Raw genomic sequence first — 19734 nt, 5'->3', positions numbered from 1 at the left:
AAACCTTTATTTCTGATGGAGTCTCACAGTGGTGCTGCTTATGTGCGATCGTTCATCGGTCTGAACACAGCACTTCGGTAATACTGTACCCAGTGAGTTAAAAATTCTGGTGCATGTGAGCTGACACAGCTGTGTAGTTTGGTGCCACCCAGATCAATAAGGAGCCAAAGAAATACACTGTCACCTTGATCAAACAGTACAAAACGGGTTAGAAAAGTGCAGCCCCTGTGAAAATGCTAAGCTGTGGCTGTATATCACAAGGTAAGGATATTTGACAGAGAACAGTGGTGATCTTTTTGACTGCACAGCTGGCTGAATGCCATCAGATTAGCTCTGGGATAAGTTGGTCAGATCCACTTTGCTCTCAGTGCAGCAGTGACTCCTGTATCTTGCCCAGACAGCTGCAGGTTGGCAGGGGCATTACCAATAGACGCACTGCTCCTCTAGTCAGCATTATCTTTACAGTCAGCCTTTGTGCTTTAAATATATCCAACATCCAGTAAACCCTTCTGTAGGTGAGTGCTCTTGGCAGGAGCATATGCACATTTCATTCTCCCCTGAGCAGGTAGAGAAGTCAGTGGCAGAGAGTTGAGAGTTAAAACAATTGGCAATCCCAAATTGTGAAGATACTGCATGTAATAAATTGCCCATTACATTGAAAAGCAGGGCCTTTAAAGAGCCACTTCAAAAATTTCAGAGTACTAGAGATTTAAATGTAAAACTTTATTTTACCAGTTAAGTCCATTTAAAAACAAAGTCTCATTTATGATGGCTAAAGATGTGGAGAATTCTTGAAATTATGATATATACTTATATAGAGAAAATGTGTTTTAGAAGGACAGATGGATATATGCATTATAGTTCTCAATAACAGTAGAAAGTGAGCAGTGGAAAACCTCCAATTTGTGTTGGTTTAAAGAACCTGTTATTAATGAAAACATGAGCTAGACCACTGACGTTCACTCCTGGTGTGTGTCTTCTGGTTCCCCTTCCACCCTGAGCTCTTCGTCATTTTATGTGAATCACTTATTCGCTTATTTGCCTTATATTACCGCTGTTTCCAGGTCATTACTCACTGAGGATTATAGGTAGCCTATAAAACCTATTGGACTCTGTGAATATATTAAATGAAACTGTCCACTTGCCTGCCAATAACAAGTCCCAAATACAGTATGTCAGTTGATAGCTTTCTTTTTGCTACAGGCATCTCACCTGCCTCCATTAAAAGCTGCCAAAAAGCATTAGGTTTAAAAGTTGCATTTGATGGCTGGGTTGTCATTTGTATTATTCTTTGCCTAGTGAGACAACATCTTGGCAACATCTTGCTTTATTATAATGTTCTCCTAAAATGCCTAGCAATATTGAAACAGTTCCTTAATAACTAGCATATGAGTGCCAAACAGTCAGCACTTAATTAATACGAGGGACATTCAAACGATTTTTGGCTTATATAACTAAAACCGTTCCTGTCATGCAAGTCAACTTCCTCAGACAGTTGAAAAAATGTGGTCGATCTTCAGTTGTCCTTATCACATTTTACAGGTGCACTATAGAGAGTGTGCTCACGTGTGGTATTACAGTGTGGTTTGGCAGCAGCTTGTTGTCTGACCGGAAGGCATTACAGGGGGTGGTCAGGTCAGCCCAGTCCATCATTAGAGTACAGTTGCCCTCCATATCAGCCTTTTTTACTGCTCGCTGCCACAGGAAGGCTGGAAGTATCGCTAAGGATACCAGTCATCCTGGTTTCTCATTTTTCTCCCTCCTACCGTCTGGTAAGCATTATAGGAGCATAAAGGCACAAACATCCAGATTCAGAGACAGTTTCTTCCCACAAGATGTCAGATTACTGAACTCTACCCCTACCACTGGCTCACACTGATGTTTTCTTTTTCTAAGATGTATGTTATTTAACTTGTTGTTGTTGCTGCTGTTCTGTGTCTATGTTGTTGGTGTTTCCTTAATGTCTTTGTATTGGAGCACAGATGCAAATAAGCATTTCATTGCACTTGTGCAAATGACTATAAAACTGAACTGAAGAACATTATTGAAAGCACATGTATACTTATCATTTCTTATTTAAAATGTATTTCACAAAAGGTTGGTCAGAAGATCATTCTGTTATTTTATAAAGCAACTTGCAGTCAGCTCACTCTTGCTAAAGCAAGGAACTGCAAAGTATATCCTAGCAGACAGGGCTTACTGAGGTAGGGGAAGCAGCTCCTCCTTATTCCACAGTGATCTAAAGATTTCAAGATTTAAAATCAATACCTGAACACAGTAAGTCCCCAAACCTCTTTTCTAAAGAGCATAATGCAAGAGTGTCAAATCACAGTTGCAAATCTTGCAAAAAGATTCACAGTTCTGTAGGAAATATTGAAAGCATTATCCATGAAATCTCTGGCATTATAACAGTGTCTACCAGGTGGGTTTGTCCAAAACCCTCAGTCACATCATTACCAGAGTGGAGATCAGCAAAGAGAAGCTGGATCTCTTTAACACTGATGCAACACTGCTGTTACTGGTTATTGGTGGTGTTACATGGGTTGATACCCAGAATCCCAGACTTTGTTTTTCAAAGTAGTGGAAGTAGTACATTGAGTAAATTCTGCACTATGTCTAGGCCTAGGAAGGTTATGATCAGAAATTTCTGGAAACCAGAAGGGTGTACTGCTAATTGATTATATGCCATATAACTACAGTTGCTGGTCAATAGTCTTATGACTCGCTGGCCAGAGTGTTAGTCTGCAAAAAAAACACTAGGGGATGTTGAGATGTGGTGTTCTGCTGATGCAAAATGTGCGTCATTTCACAAGGCATCTGTTCAAGAGTGTGACTTTGAAATGTTGGGTCAACCGCCCTGTTGCCCAGAAAATGGCTTATGCCTTAGTTTCTAAAATCTGTGGTGTATGGTACAAGGTTTCAAGATGGTAAGTCCCCCTTTGTTAAGTGGTAAGGCTATCGGAGAAAAGCTCTGTTTTTATGGAATTATTATTTTGAAGGAGAAACAGGTAAGGTATGTTGAGATAATGCATTGAGCAATAAAAGTGGTTATCGTTATCTTCTTTCTGTGTACCTGAGTTGCAAAACATTATGAAAGCCTTGCACACCTTATATAAGGATTGTTTATTATATATTTTCTCATTTAAAGTTATATTTTGAAGTCATGGTGGGTGGCTTTGTGTTTTTTTATTTTAGTTATTTAACACTTATGATTTCCTTCTATAGTCACAACAGTGGATTTTTTAAATCCCAAGCTATAAACATTTCTTCAAAGTTACCTCGGGCAGAGCATTCCAGGCAAGAGGTTAAAGCGGGGGAGAAGGGGATCGGTTGTACTGTAGGTCCGTGGAGAGATCTCAAGTCGTTTCCCTCCCTGTGTCCTGTCTTCCTGTGCGCAGACCTCTGGCGGCCATGACCAATGACAAGTTGGATCTGCAGGACTGTCTGGAGCACGGTCGGACAGCCAAGGTGAGCCCAGGAGCACTCAGCAGCCTGTGTGGAACCTGTGACATCCTTGTAATTTGCTCATCCATCATGCTTATGCTAATGCTTCTGCTTATGCTCTTGTGCAAGTAAGAGATGTAATCTGAGCCAGGTCAGAACAAATTCAATCACCAAGTGTCTAGACCATTTCTGTTCATCTTCTCAGAAAAAAAAAATTGTCTTTTTTTCCTGATTTTCTGTATTCTGCAAATATGTCTGAAACACACGGGACCCTATCCAGCTAGTATCTTAAATTTGTACCTCATAGAGAAGCAGATATGAGCTGTCAGCAGATTCTCTCTGAAGTGTGCTTTCTAATATACAGTACATCTGCTGGTTCTTAACCATTGGTTAAGTGCACGCACTATTCTTGCAAATTAACCGAATTTGCACCAAACCATTTTTAGCACAAAAGGATTTTCTAATCCTGAAATATATACACCACGGTAAGGGGACTGGAGACATAATCATAGTCTTGTAGAAGAAACACATAATTCAAAACTGCCATACAGTAGGGGGTGAAGCGTTTACAGACATAGTGTAGAAAGGGACAGCATTAAAAATTGTGAGAATGTTGTCTTTGAAATTATGAAATGTATGAAATTATGTAACGTCAGGGTTTCCAGAAGCTTTGCTGAGACTCTATATTGGTTCCATTTGTTTTGAAGCTCTCTTCAGGTGCTACTGACAGCCTTGCTCTTTCTTGCTGTGCAGCTCCATTGATGGTCTAGCCCTGACAGCTGAGTCTTAGACCTCACACTGAGAGCAGTGCAGGGCTAGGAGCATTATTAACCCCTCCATATGGACTCAGTTCACATCATGGGTTAGAAAAATCCTACAATAAAATTAACAGTGAGGTTTAATGCATTTTAGTCCTCAGTAATTCACACTTTACTCCTGTAGTTGTTCTGTGCAGAGTCTCAGTTTGGAAGGGACATGCTTGTTTTACTTACCTGCCTGATCACTAGAGGTCTTGTCAGAATCTTTATTTTTAAATGGATTTGTGTTCATTGATAGAAGACAATATTAAAAAGGCAAAGGAAAATGTGAATGTAAGTGGTGAAGCGAAGACAAAAAAGCACACTTCAGGGAGTTCTCTCTGAAAACATAGAAAGTTTCTTGACTAAATACATAGATTACACAGATGTCATTGTCAGATGCCAACATGTTTAATTAATCACTGTTTGGCATCACTTGGACAGGTTAGAAGTAAAATCTTGTCTTTCATTGTGAAGGCTACACATTAGGTTAAAAAATATCTGTGTGTCTGATTTGGTATGCATGAGACTTTTCTTTAAGTTGCATGTACAGATGCAGCCATTCAAAATGAGCGGTAAAAACCCGCGGTGCAGTAACCAACCCGCAGGGCACCGTAGGGCACCGCGGTAAGTGATTGGCTGGCCAAAATGACCGACAGGGGCACTCGTGGTGCATTGGTTGGTAGTGAAAAGATTTAATCATTCAATGTCTTTACTGTGCACATTTCAATCCGCTTAGTTTTGAATATTTATATGGAATTTTACCACTAAAGGGAAATTTTAGTAGCTGAGCATAAAAAGAAGAGGAGCATAACGCATCTGAAGGTCATAAACGATATTAATTTTGGAACATAAACATACAGTATATAGCTGGTCTTGGTACTTTAAAGAAAAAAATACACACCAGTATTCCATTTCTGCCTAAACATTTTAAGCTTCGAAGTCTTTAACTAACGTGATACCGGAGTCAACAAGCATACTTTTAGAATTTGATTAAAAGGGAATATAATATGGAATCGCGTATCTAAAGAATTTAATAACGGTATGATTATATCCGTGTACTGCGACAGGGCTGTGTAGGGCTGTTTCGCCTGCCTGTTCATGCGAGCTGTCTTGTAGCCTACTGGTCTAGGTGCGTGACTACCAACTGGCAGGTTGTGTGTTCGAATCCAGCTGGTGCTGGACTTTTCTTTTAACAAACATTTCTTCGAAAAAATAGAATAGCGATATTATGGACAATCAATTGACTTTTATATTTCAAAATATCGCAACATGATCGATATTTGCGATATTTTGAACATATCTTCCCTTCTGACAGCGGTTCCTGCTTCTAGTGTGTGTGTGTGTGCAACAGAGTAAATTTTTATAGAGAAATGGAGGCTGGACAGTATGCGTTACAATATAAACATTTATATTGATTTAAATCGCAAACGCGTGTTTAATTATGTGTTTTTTAATTATAATCAGGCTAATGCATTTCTACATTTTCTGTATGAACCAGCTTAGAGGTTCATACAGAAAGACAGCTTGTGTTTAAATTGAGTGTAAGGTAATTTATGCTTCTAAAGTCATGGTCAGCATTTATTATTGTACTGTGCTGTAAACTTTTTCTGTGCCTAGTCACATTATTTTATAGCGTTTTTATTGCGTTATTAAATCTGGTGGCGCTGTGTGTTAGTTTCCTGACTCCCATGTCACATGGTCTGTGATTGAATCCCATAGAACTATGACTTTATTTTTTAACAAACATTTCTTTGAAAAAATGAAACGTTTCCCTTGGTCAGAGATTAAATAAAACCTCACTCGCACCAAACAAATTTATATTTCTAAATATCACAAAATACGTTCATTGTCTTCCAATCGAGTCGAGTTGACATTGGAAGCCTGCCACACCCGGACTGTTAAACCAACGCATTAGCACGTCAAAGCCCATCGAGGGTATTGAGCCAGTATTGGCTTTAGTATTCCCCCCCTCTCCCCTCAATTCAATTCAATTCAAGGTGTTTTATTTGCATGACAGATGGGTACAAGCAGTGTTGGGTATGTATATTGTAACGCTTACGGCAGACAGGCACTGTGTAAGAGCCGGCGCACCAGAGCAGCGCACCGAGGGAGCGTCTGCATTTCTAACTTAGTTTTTAAAATTAGTCAAGCAATATGAAGCATCTCCTTTTACTTAGTGCCTGAGCATAAAAAGAATAGGAGCATACTGCAACGCGTGTGAAGTCCATAAACGATATTAATTTTGGAACTTAAACATACAGTATATGGCTGGTCTCGGTACTTTAAAGAAAACATACACACCAGTATTCCATTTCTCCCTAAACATTTTAAGCATCGAAGTCTTTAACTAACGCGATACCGGAGTCAACAAACATACTTTTAGAATTTGATTAAAAGGGAATATAATATGGAATCGCGTATCTCAAGAAATTAATAACGATATAATTATATTCATGTTGCAAAAGAACTGCAACGGACATAAAAACTCCCTTGCTTTTAACAGAGCGTTCCATAATTTCTAACTACGAAAATGCCAGGTGAAAGGATTTGTAAACATATTTTGTTAAAGCAAGTCAGTTTTTTCCGCAACACATAAAAGACATTTTTCCAAGAAAGTTTAGCCTTTGTCACTAATGAAACCACTAAATAAAGACATAAATATAGAAATCTTAAGATTTGTTTTATTTAATGTTGGTAGCAGGATGAACTGTCAGAGTGTATATGTTGTCGCAGAGTTGCTGCAAGATGTTAACAGTGAAAAAGGTATTTAGAAATGAGTTATTTCAAGATGAAAATTTTCAGAATAATTGCAAATCTAGCAGGATAGAGAAAGCACAGAAAACTGGCAGTTAGATTGATCAGATTAGTATGAAAAGTCATTTAGCAAAGGGAATGAGAAGAGTGACAAACTAGTATACTTTAGATCTTTTTTTCTGAACCAGGGAAAATCTGATCATGTTTCCCTATAACAATAATAAAAAACTTTATTTGATATATCACCATTAAAGGTGGCATCTCAAAGCAATACAGTAGATGTAAAAACAGATAAAAGGACCACAGATTACAAAGTAAATGCATATAAGAAAGACAAGCAGTTAGAGGTGCTACCAAAATTAGAAAATGAAGCAGATACAGACACTAAGTCTTCTGAAAAGAAAGGTTCTGAGGTTAGATTTAAACTGGCCCTGGTGTGTGTGTGTTTGTGTCTGTCTGTCCTGTGATGGACTGGCGCTATGTCCAGGGTGTATTCTGCCTTGTGTCCGTCGCTTACTGGGATAGGCTCCAAATCCTCTGTACTGGATAAAGAGATTAGAAATGGATGGAAGTAAAGGCACTGTGTGGATGGAACTATACACAGTGTTAGAAACCCACTATGAAATGGCAGCATCTCACTGAGAATAAAACATTTTATAGTGCTGGCTTAAGGAAACAGCCTTTCCACCTCTCTTGCACATCAGTATCCATACCTAGTTATTTAAACAAATTGCCTCTAATTATAAACATCTTAATATGCTGGCTCTGTGGATCCGCATCAGCTATGTTTGCCCATTCCTTCAATTCATGTGCATCCAACACACAGTTCAACGCTAGCAACTACACAAAATCTAAAATATGAGCTCTACTTGCCACTTACAGTACCAACAGTACCAGCTAACTTTAGTAGTGACATTTTCATGGATCCTTTTAACAATAAAATTTACAACATCAGACTTCAGACACAATTAAACAGGCCTCAAAAAAGTCTGGTACAAACATTTTCAGCATGGAATAAACCGTTACTTTAATGGTATAAACCTTAAATGGATTCATATTCTCAATAAGATTTGGTGCTCAGTAACATGACTTAGAAAATGACAGAAGAAAGACATACGTATCATGCTTATCCTTCTATTTTTCATAATCGTAAACTCCTTAAGGCAGTTACATTTTCTCTGTTCTGACCTGGAGTTACAGAGAAATTTAAATTCTAATAAGAGATTTGTAATGAGGAAAGTCATACCAATCACTCATACAGTACCAGGATTTGCAATTACAATACAAATACTTTCTTTCTGTATGTGTTTATTTTGCAGTTTGAGTCTATGGCATTCCTTTGGGGGTCTATACTCCAAGGCATGACTTTTTTATGTATAAACATCAGTATTTACTGCTATTAATTACTGTACGATTTATAGTTGAAATCTGAGCCTAGATATAAAGTTAGATATAAGGTTAAAATCTCGACAAAGCAATGTAGGAAATACAGAGAACATAAATCCTTTCTGGCATCTAAAATCAGTTTCGATCAAGGTCTCTAAAACGAACAAGAAAAAGAAGATTTTCGGAGGGCAATTACGCTGTGTTTATATAGAATAAGTGATTTATGAGCAATCTAATTTCTTGTTCGTTTAAAACAGTGAAATGTCAGCTGCAAAAGATCGCACCAGAAACAGCACTCTCTCTGCCTGTCATAGACGTTCAGGAAAGGCTGAATGAAGTCATGTCAAGTACAATAATTCGGAGATCAATAATAACAGTTGTAGGACAGTATATAAGGAGGATAAGGATTTTGAAGTTGACTCGAAATCTGATAGGTAACCAGTGCAAGGACTTGAAAACAGGTGTAATGCATCCCTGATAGGATTCTTGCTGTCATATTCTGAACATATTGAAGATTGCTCAGTGTGGATTTAATTTCCCCAGTGAACAGGATGTGCATTTATTAATTCTAGAAAAAAAGCCTTTCTTGATTTCTCTAGTTCTTAGTTTCTCTAGTTCCCTTTAAAATAAACTATTATTCCACAATGCAGAGTATTACATGGCCAGTATTTACACATGATATTTGTGATTTAAAGAAATTAACACAAGCAGCTTTTGGAGATTTAAGTGTTGGCTGAGTTATTGCAGGATAAAAGACTAGAGATGTTGGCAAGAAGAAGATAATTTGGGGAAAGCTGAGGAATACACTTATAACAAGAACACTTCCTAATGGGGTTAGGCATACTTTTGATGAAGATGATGAAGTTAACAGACTATATGTTTACATAGATACTGAAATAAGGATTGTATTTTAGATTATGTGTAGTTGCTGGCATTGAACTGTGTGTTGGATGCACATGAATTGAAGGAATGGGCAAACATAGCTGATGCGGATCCACAGAGCCAGCATATTAAGATGTTTATAATTAGAGGCAATTTGTTTAAATAACTAGGTATGGATACTGATGTGCAAGAGAGGTGGAAAGGCTGTTTCCTTAAGCCAGCACTATAAAATATTTTATTCTCAGTGAGATGCTGCCATTTCATAGTGGGTTTCTAACACTGTGTATAGTTCCATCCACACAGTGCCTTTACTTCCATTTCTAATCTCTTTATCCAGTACAGAGGATTTGGAGCCTATCCCAGTAAGCAACGGACACAAGGCAGAATACACCCTGAACATAGCGCCAGTCCATCACAGGACAGACAGACACAAACACACACACACCAGGGCCAGTTTTCCCATAAACCAATTAACTTACCAGTATGTTTTGGAGTGCGAGAGGGAGTCATATCACACATATGGAGAAAAACCATGTAACCCAGAGAGAACATGTAAACCCCACACACACAGGATGGCAGGAATTGAACCTAGGACCCCAGTGCTGCAAGATAGCAATGCTAACCACTTTGCCACCATTATAAATGGATGGATATCTTAGTTATCTTTCTAGTTCACAGGTTTGCATGCATAATTTAATTTTGAAAGCCACTGAGACATCAGGTACTACTGTTGTATTTATGAAAAAGAAACAAAACAAAAAACATACTAACAACTGTGCCATCCTACTCCTTAGTTAATACATTTTATTATTCATAAACAGTTAACATTGTTAGCAAAATATTTTGAATTATATTTAACCCTATTTTTTCTTTAGTTTTGTATTTAACTTATTATATGATAGTCAGACTTAATGTATATTTGAACAATGAAAACATATTTTTACAAGATTTTACATTAAGCACTTAAAATTAATATGGTTAATAATAGTAAACTGTAACATGCTGTAACAAGATCGGTTAAACTGCGAAGAAAATGCTTTCAGAGAAAATGTTTCAGGTGTGAAGAACATAGATCTCCAATGCAATTTCAACCAAACCTGTTCCCACACACCCTGCCCCCACTACCATTAGAATATACACAAAGCACTCAAATCTTTCGAGCTAATGATCAGGTGACCCGAGAGAGAGCGAGAGAAACACCAAGGGGTGCGGAACCAGGGAACTATTTACATGGAAAACGGGCGATCTCCCCAGACTGTCCGCCCGTTTCACTGTTACCTGGATACCTCTTTATTTAGAACTCACTAACACTGATTTTTAGTTTAGAAGGATTCAAGTAGGGTTTTAGATGAAAGGCAGCGACCTTAATCAAGCCCAAATCATAATTGAACCCATTCAGAGCCTACATTACATTTTAGCGTTTCATTCTGAGCAGAAGACCCTCACACCTGAAGAAGGGGGAGGTGTTTTTCGCTGGAAATCTCGCCTGCTTCTACTTTACAACCGGAGTGCTGGCTGTGACGAATTAAACCGGTATTACAGGTTTCAATCACAGACCATGTGACATGGGAGTCAGGAAACTAACACACAGCGCCACCGGATTTGATAACGCTATAAAAACGCTATAAAATAATGTGACTTGGCACAGAACAAGTTTACAGCACAGTACAATAATAAATGCTGACCATGACTTTAGAAGCATAAATTGCCTTACACTCAATTTAAACACAAGCTGTCTTTAGCCCTCTAAGCTGGTTCATACAGAAATGTAGAGATCCAGGCTCAGAACACACAGCTTCATTAGCGAATACATATGCAGGACAACTAGAGAAGACGTTTTACAAAGGATGGATTTTTAGAAACATCCCATCAGTGACATCACTGAAGTCAACTCTTAGGTACTGTAACTGTCGTGTGGATAGTTTCACAAGAATCAGACAAAGGTTTAAGGATCGCTTGTTCTAGATAAAACTGCAAAAAAAAAAACAACAACCCATAATGTACTTCTTTGCGGCTCTGTTTGCCCAAATCATATATTCACAACGTGAAATTTAGAAAATAATATTACGTAACCAAAATCCGCAATATGGAAACAGAACCTGTGTAATTGTTGATAGATGATGTACTCGTAACATTTTTTCAAGACGAACTACAACATTTAAAAAATGACTTGTATGTACTTGATATCTCTAATCAATCCACGGGTCCCAGCACAAAACGAAACTAAAACGCATACCGTTTCGCGCTTCTTATTAGTTGCTCAAAAGTAATTTGACCGTATGAAATGCATAATATAAACCTAGAAACATATACGTGAGCAGTACTTAAGCACTGTAGTATCGGTGTTAAGACATACCTCTCAAATACTGTAAATCAAGTTAAAAATATCTCAAGACCGATTCTGGTCATAATGAAACCATGTTTCGTGTATGTTTTCTTTAAAGTACCGAGACCAGCCATATACTGTATGTTTATGTTCCAAAATTAATATCGTTTATGGCCTTCACACGCGTTGCAGTATGCTCCTATTCTTTTTATGCTCAGCTACTAAGATTTCCCTTCAGTGGTAAAATTAGATATGAATATTCAATACTTAAACGGGCACAGTTAAGACATTAAATATACATATACATACTGTATACAGTACAGTTTGCATACGGTAATATGTTTATGTTCCTAAATCAATCTCTTTTATGAGCATGTGAAAGGCATGGTGAATCACTGTACTTTGCATGATTGGAAACAAATGCGTGATTGCGAAATGCTGTGGTGTTACTTTTACAAAGACGGTCAATGAAAAAAAGAATGTTGACCAGGGCAATACTTTGAGTTTACACTTACAGCTTGTCCAAGGTCATTCATTACCTTGCGGAAATTCCGGATACTATTATTTTGCTTGTCGTATTATAGGAGAATTTACGGTAACTCGCGGTATTTACCGGTAGCTTGCGGTAGACTGCGTACAGCGTACCGCAAAATAATGCAGTATCGCCCGCGCATTTTGAATGGCTGCATCTGTACAGATTTCCTTCTAAAATCTTACAAAATAGTTAAAACATCTCAGTATTGTCTTGGGGCTTAAATGAGCCAAGACCTTAAAAGATAAGAAAACAAATTTTAAAAGATTATAATTACAAATCTCTATCATCAGAGAATACCAGTTTTTTTGTTTCTAAGATGAGCTGAGCAAGATATAAGATGAGAACATATTTAATTACACCAACTGTATTAACAGAAAAACCTCAGCACACAATGTCTATTACCGTTAAGTACAGTTATTTGCAGTAACAGTGAGTACCTAGGCACAGCCTTCCACAGAACCAGGAAACAGATTACAGATTGTGCCCTGTAATTTAGACACGATTTAGGCCAGAAAGGGACTGCTTCTTATCAACTAGGAGATCCTACTCAGGACAAAATAACTGTCTGAACAGATACCAACCAAAGGACTGATTTTGATTGCTGATCTCTACTCTTTTACCCTTTGTCAAATAGTGCATTAAAATACTGTACAAGTCAATTATTTCTTTTACCTGGTAGATACAGTATCTTGATCACAAAAAGGAAATATTCCCACATCTTTAAGACAGCAGCTCCTTTCCTAAATTCTGAGATAACCAGAACGATTTCTGACCTGTTAAGGCTGAAGTCTGCTCACAGTGCAATGTCTTCATCCGTAGGTACAGTAGATGAAAGAGAGTAAGCCTGTAGAGTCTTATTTTTTCCTGTAGTGGGACTCACCTTTCTACTCTACCATCCACTGACCTCCCTAGAATGATCTGGTCATTTTCTAAATGTTTCTAAAAGCCTGCCTGCTCACCTAGCCTAGTGAGATAAGGTACAGCGATAGGGCCCCAGTCAGTCTGACTAACACTCCAGAAAATGAATATGACTTAAAAATTAGAAATATTGCAAAGTGGGGTTACTGTAGTTTATATTGCAAAATTGCCTGACATATTAACAATCTTTGGTAACAATTTATAAAGCTGGGTTTGTTTCAGTAATCTGAGCTCCAATTCCTTGCACCAGGGCACAACAAAACGGACCTACCTGTGATATGAACCCACAATCCTACTGTATATACTGTAGATACAAGTCTAGAGTCCTACCTGATATGCCACACTGCTGCTGGATCTTGGTTTGCTTCCTCGGTATCATGGTAACATTGTAGTAATACAGTGCCAAAAGAACAACCTGACTTGCTGTAAATGCAAGACTGGAAGGAAAACATGGAACAATTAATCCAATTAAAGACCTTCACAATGTTGACAAGCTTTTATGCAGCAAAGCAGTAGAGCTCTGCCTTCACTGTTAGAGATCTCTTGTGCACACATCCTTGGCTTGCCGAGGAGGCACTGCCCATTCAGTCCATTGTGAAAGCCAGACCTTTTTGTTCATTTTAAAGCACTGGTTTTTCTTTCAGTTCAGCAAAGTGAGAACCATCACCACTCGGTCTAATTCTATCAAGCAGGGCAAAGACCAGCACTTCCCTGTCTACATGAATGAAAAGGAGGACATTCTGTGGTGCACTGAGATGGAAAGGTAAGACATCTCAGAGTCTCTTCTGCCTTGTTTCTGGCAGAGCTGCAGTTGATGTGCTGCATGTGAGAAGATGCTTTTGTTACTTTGTTGCTGTTTTTTTTTATTTTGAACTATCCAGTAGTGAAGGAGGTGAGGCTTGCGGTTTCATAAAAGAGAAGCATGTCCAATAGTAAATCTTCCCATCACATGATCATTCAAGTAAAACATCTGGTGAAATATCACCCTGTGCTGTATGTATTTTTATTACTGTCTATGCACAGTACTTTCTTTAAAGGAGTTGGATTTACAGCTTCCATATTGTCTTTAAATTGTACATTTTTATGTCTACCCTAACACTGAAGTCATATGAGCAATTAAGACTAATATGGTCATTTTACAAAAGAGCACATCCTGTCAATAAATAGGAATGAGAATGTGTGTAATTTGAATTGACCAGACATCATGCATTGGTGATGGAGAACCAAAGAGAAACCAGGAGAAAACGCTGTAAACGCAGATGTTTAAGAAGGGACATGGGAAAAAGCTTGTTAAGACTGCAGAGCTCTGCCACAAGTGACAGAGAGAAATGTTCTCTGTAGAATGGTGCTAAGCGTCCAGTCTAGGTCAATCAGCAAACAGGCTGAATGGCAGAACACCTCAAAAAGAGAAGAGGCACAGGCCATAGATGATTTTTTTCAGGTTGGGTTCTTAAACATCAAAGGGAGTTTCAATCAGGAAGCTCATTCCTTGTCTTTTTGTTCTTCGTTACTTTCTCTCCCTCCCGTAGGGTGTTTGGCTTCCCTGTCCATTACACAGATGTCTCCAACATGAGCCGCCTGGCCAGGCAGAGACTCTTGGGAAGGTCTTGGAGTGTGCCGGTCATTCGCCACCTGTTCGCACCACTAAAAGAGTACTTTGCCTGTCTGTAAAACCCGAAACACTTGCAGAAAGAAAAACACACACACACAAGAACTGATATTTAACAGGAAACAAACGAAAAAAAAATGAAATTTTACTCTGATTATTTACAAGAAAAAAAAATACATTTAAAGTAGATGTTTTACATAATTTCTTGTATTTTAAACGTCATTCTTTTATCCTATTTAATTTTTTTAAAGTCATTTTAATTTTTAGCAATGTTATCCGGTCAAATTTTTTAAATTGATTTATGTGTGCAAGCTGTACTTGAGACAAGGCTTTCTTTTTACAGCACTGAGACAAAATGTTTTGAAGAGAAGGATTGAGAAATACCGAACAGCTGAAATAATGATCATTCTTAAGATGCATATATATATCCTGCATGTGTGTATGAGCATATATATGTGTGTGTTAATTCTGTAATCATTACAGCCTGGTTCTGATGGATAGGAGCACAAGCCAGGGGGCCACAACAGTATGCTATTCACTTCCAGTTGCTGAGCCTTACAGATATAGAAACCAATCAAGCATACATTTTTTACTGTTTTGATGGTTCTGTCTTAAGGAATCCTTGGAAAGAAAACAACAATTCACTTTTACCTCTCGTTTACAGTTCATATACATAACTTAAAGGTACTACTGTACAATGGTGACTATATTATGGTGCTTTTAAAAGACTAAGATGATTAAAAACATCCGCTTCCATGTGGCCTTACAACTTCGACAGACAGGGTTGTGACGACATATAAAAAAAGAGTTTATTTTTTTGCTTTCTTTGTCTTTTTTTTTTCGTTTTTTTGTCAGTGATGTCCCGTGGCTTTGTCCACGGAAAGGGACGTACAACGCAATAAGTTGCAAGTGAAGTCACTGTAAAAAAAAAAACACAAAGATGGAAAGAAAAGAAAGAGAAAGAAAGGAAGAAAAAGAAAATGCAAATAATCTGCCATTACTGCTTTTCTACCACAGCTTTTATACAGAATTTACTGGTGCTTTTCAATACTTTGGCCTTGTTTACTCAGGCCAACGCCTGTGGCAGCACAAACGAACTTAAGCCAGCCAAATGGTTAGCGATGTTTTTCGTCATCCAAAACCTTGAGCTCACAGGCTGTAGTAAACTACTTTTGCAGTTTTACTCAGACTGATGTCATTTTACTGTACAACTCTGTAGGGGGTTGGGGTTGAAGGGTGGCGGTTTTACAGCCTAGTGAGCACGACCATCACCCCTTGCCCCTGCAAGCTATATTCAGTCAGGTGCAAACTACAAGAATAATGGTGCGGCTTTCACATTGCTGTTCTGCCTTTTGATAGGAGTTTTTTGCTGTATTATCAACTTTGTTTAGCTGTTTTGTATGTATGTTTTCCTTTTTTTCTCTATTTCTCTCCCCCTCTCCCTTCCTTTTTGAGTATTTTTTTTGTTTTGCATTATGATGTGAACTGTATTACCCTTGTAGTACTTGATCATGCTAGGGCTGTGCCAATGGATGTGAAAGAAAAGGGGGTGTGGGTGATTATTTTTCTAATCAAGTATAATGGAAGAGATCAATCATTTTAAGGAAAACAATGTATACTATTTAGTTGAGGGGGGGAGCATGTGTGTGGCGTTTGTCATACACATGCACACTCAGTGGGTAAAGAAAAGCAGATCCCCTTTTTTTCCATATCTTTCTCTATTTTAGGATAGGATTTGTCACTATGTTATAGTTGGCATATCAAGATGAAATTAAATATGTGCAGCATGTGGGATACAAATAGGAGAAAGGAACTGCTTAAAATATTGTAGCTGAGCATCGGTTAGTGTAAATTAATATCCTGCTTGAGTCTGGCTACTGGTACATACAGTAACTGCGTTCTGACCACCCTCCAACCTCAAAACTATGCTGGAATTGCATATTTCCTTATGATTCCTGCTATAAAATCTGGTCTCATCACTATACTTGCCTATATGTCTGACCTTTAAACTCCCTGGTGCACAAGAAATAAAAAAATAGAAAAACTACTTACTTTGCTTGCTTTTAATGATTGCTGAAAGAGAGGAACTAAAACGCAGCACTTGAATATCTCAAGGTGAAGCAGGGTGTTGTCCTTAGTCATCTCAGACACAGTGTTCCCCCAGATTCTGCTGCCTTGTCACAAATACTGAAAATGAGGAAATTTTTAACCCACTTAGCTCAAGTGTCAGTCAATTTTACATTCATGAAACAGGATTGTTTTTCTCTCCTAAAACAAATGTGAAAAAAGGGCACCATTTCCAGATATTTCAATATACAGTTATCAACATTGCACTGGACTTGAATAACTTCAGCTTTTGATATTGATCATGTTTGCTCCTTTCTCCTTTGGTCCAACTCCATAATTACAATGCCTAGATTTTGTATATAGACAAGTTCGCCTGTTGCTATTTGTTTGTTATGTCTTTTTAAATTACCTATGAGATGTACAAATATGATTCTTTGCTAATATATATAATGAAATTAGTAAAGCTTAGATTAAAAAAAAGAACTGATTAATTTGTATTCAAATAAGCTATGAAGCAGTGGGAATGGGAGGTGAGAGATTTCCAGCCTGCCTTTTGTATTTATGAATAGTTTATATGTCTGATTGAAAATGTGGCTTGTGATGATTTGTCAAGTGATCTTAACAATAACTTGTCAACAGCTTTAAGAAGGAGAAACTCAGCTTTATCGCACAGCCCTACATGCGGTAGTTTGTTTGTTTGTTTCTTTTTCTTTTTTAAGACCTAAAAGAGGGACTGTAGGTGTTTCATAAGGTGCTAAAAGAAAAAAAAATATATTGTTAGGAAAAAAAATCAACTTGTCTTGACAATGACTGTTTTTAAGTTCTCGTAGTTATGAAAAAAAGCACTATTATTTTACTCTTATACAAATATATTAACAAAGGCATTTTAACTTTGTACTTGAAAAAAATAAAAAGTAAAAAAATAATGGAAAGATTCATGTGTTTTAGCCTAGACATTGTAGTTGGTGCTTATCTGTGGGAAAATCATGTATTCATATTGGAAATTAGAAAAAAAACCCCTTTGGTAATAACTTTTACTGTTACATATGTACTTGCTTGATCCCTGGCAGCAATGCTTCTTTACCCTACATTCCATGCAGCAGGATCGTCAGTGTTTCTTTTTTATTGTTTGTTTTAGATTCTGTTTCATTGGACTGTAATTTTTACCGTTGCTTCGATATTTATTGACAACAATAACGTGCATTTCACAAGTCTGAGACTACAGGTCAATTGCTCTATATTTCTCTCAGTGATTCTATTGTACTTCTGTGTAACTATTTCTCGTGACATAGCTGTATATGAATTATACTTATTCTAAAGGTCAGTGCGTACAACCAATGTAGCAGTCAGACTCAGTCCGCCTTCGTCCCATTATTTTCAGTGCCCAGAAAGAAGAAAAGGCTCCTTTCTTATGTACTTGTGCTGGAGAACACTTGAATAAATGTACTGTTTTTGTGCAAAAAAAAATTAAAGCTCCTGTCATTTTTCACTTTTTTATTAATAAATACCTCTTAACTTTGTGTCCCTAATACCACAGTACTTAAATTGTTTGTAACATTTAATATGTGTAATTTGACCACAGTTCCAGTGTTACTGTACGTATACATTTACAATTTGACTTTTGAAGCTTTGTATTTCAGAGCTCAGTTTTCTTCCAATTCAGGGAGGAACTGTCAACAATTGCTAGTGAAAATCGAGCTAGAGGCCATGTGATCAATGAATCTTTGAAATAACCATTGCTTTGGGGGTTCATTTCAAGACTGAAATAAGAGGATAACTGAAAGTCATCCTGCTAATGTTTGGAACACCTTGCATTGTAAAGTCTTTTCAAACAAAGCCTAAAACAATCCAACCCCCAGTCTTCTGTAAGGTATTTGAGTTTACATTTAAAACACATTATATACAGTATACTCACCCACCAAATGTTTTGTAAGTACTGTGTATTGATTTGCCCAAGGTGTGAAATTATCCAGTCAATCAACTTGAGTACATTGCAATGATGGGCATTTCATTTAAACCATGACCTTTTAAATTATATTGGCTGTTTTGGGTAGTTCTGGATGTAACATAATTTAAAATTTCTATTTAAATAGAGAAAGCATTTCTTCTTTCACATAATATATCTTGCTTGCTTGTTGCACATACTACACCTAACGTAACATTTTTTATTTGCAAACGTTCATTGCTCATGTTTGCTGCATCATACTGCCAGCATGTGTTCTGCTTCAGCAGTGAAAGTGTAGCACTTCCCTTCATGGACAAAAGCCTGCACACCCATGAATAAAGATGAAATGGAATGTGACTGGCAAATAAAAAGATGAATCACAATCGACACAAATAACAACAATGGAAATAAAAATAAAACAAATGTGTTATTTTATAGGGGTCACCGATCTGGACACTCCAGTGATTTACTAAAGATGTGCAGACTTTTACCCTTCACTGTGTAAACTTTTTTTTATGGTTTAGTCATCTTAACCTTAACTAAATACCGGCAGCCTATTCGTTTGTCTACTTTCAGATTTCAGAGTGATACTCTTTAGAATTTCCTGTCAATTTTTTGGAGAGGCGATCTTTGTTTCTCATTGCTTGTGGTTGGCAAAGTAACTCAAACAGCCAAACTGTTTAACCTGTAGTTTCCTGTCACCTCAGCTTGATGAGTAATCCTTTATACAACAGAGGAGCTGCACCTTGCACCCCTGAAAACATCTTCTATTCAGTTTTAGCCTGTAATGTTGTTAAAGAGCCACAGATTATTTTCTTAGCACTTGCCAGTTTTGTGGGAGTCGTAATTTCAGGTAAGAGGGAAGTGCGCTTATCAACACATGTGAAGTGCTCTGCACTTGAGTATGTGTATTAAAGTCACCCATTCGACCCCCTGCTGCATGGCTCTCTGCTGCCTGTATCTAAATGACTGATGGTTGTATTGTGGGGAGTGACCCTCTCTCATTCAGGGAGCCAAGGTTCAGAGCGTAACACACCATTCCCCTTCATTTTCAAAAGCAGTCATTAC

At 37.6% G+C, this 19734-nt stretch overlaps 1 protein-coding gene across 9 annotated transcripts in view; it reads left to right on the top strand.

Moving 5' to 3' along the window:
* Window positions 1-18188, top strand: part of LOC148839582 (DNA (cytosine-5)-methyltransferase 3A-like) — a 285242-nt gene extending 267054 nt beyond the window's left edge. For 6 of the 9 annotated variants that reach the window (XM_088908889.1, XM_088908882.1, XM_088908852.1 and 3 more), the window contains 3 exons: window positions 3399-3468; window positions 13690-13808; window positions 14575-18188. In XM_088908889.1, the coding sequence (XP_088765015.1) occupies window positions 3399-3468; window positions 13690-13808; window positions 14575-14716 (331 nt within the window). In that variant the 3' untranslated portion in view covers window positions 14717-18188. The remainder of the gene's footprint in view (window positions 1-3398; window positions 3469-13689; window positions 13809-14574) is intronic. The other 3 variants (XM_088908896.1, XM_088908872.1, XM_088908861.1) reach the window with 1 other exon arrangement.
* The last annotated feature ends 1546 nt before the right edge of the window (window positions 18189-19734 follow it).

This window comes from Atractosteus spatula, chromosome 2 (genome assembly GCF_055471065.1).
Source record: "Atractosteus spatula isolate fAtrSpa1 chromosome 2, fAtrSpa1.hap1, whole genome shotgun sequence".
NCBI lineage: Eukaryota > Metazoa > Chordata > Actinopteri > Semionotiformes > Lepisosteidae > Atractosteus > Atractosteus spatula.
The sequence above is the reverse complement of the archived record's forward strand: the minus strand, read 5'-3'. Positions and strand labels throughout refer to the sequence as shown.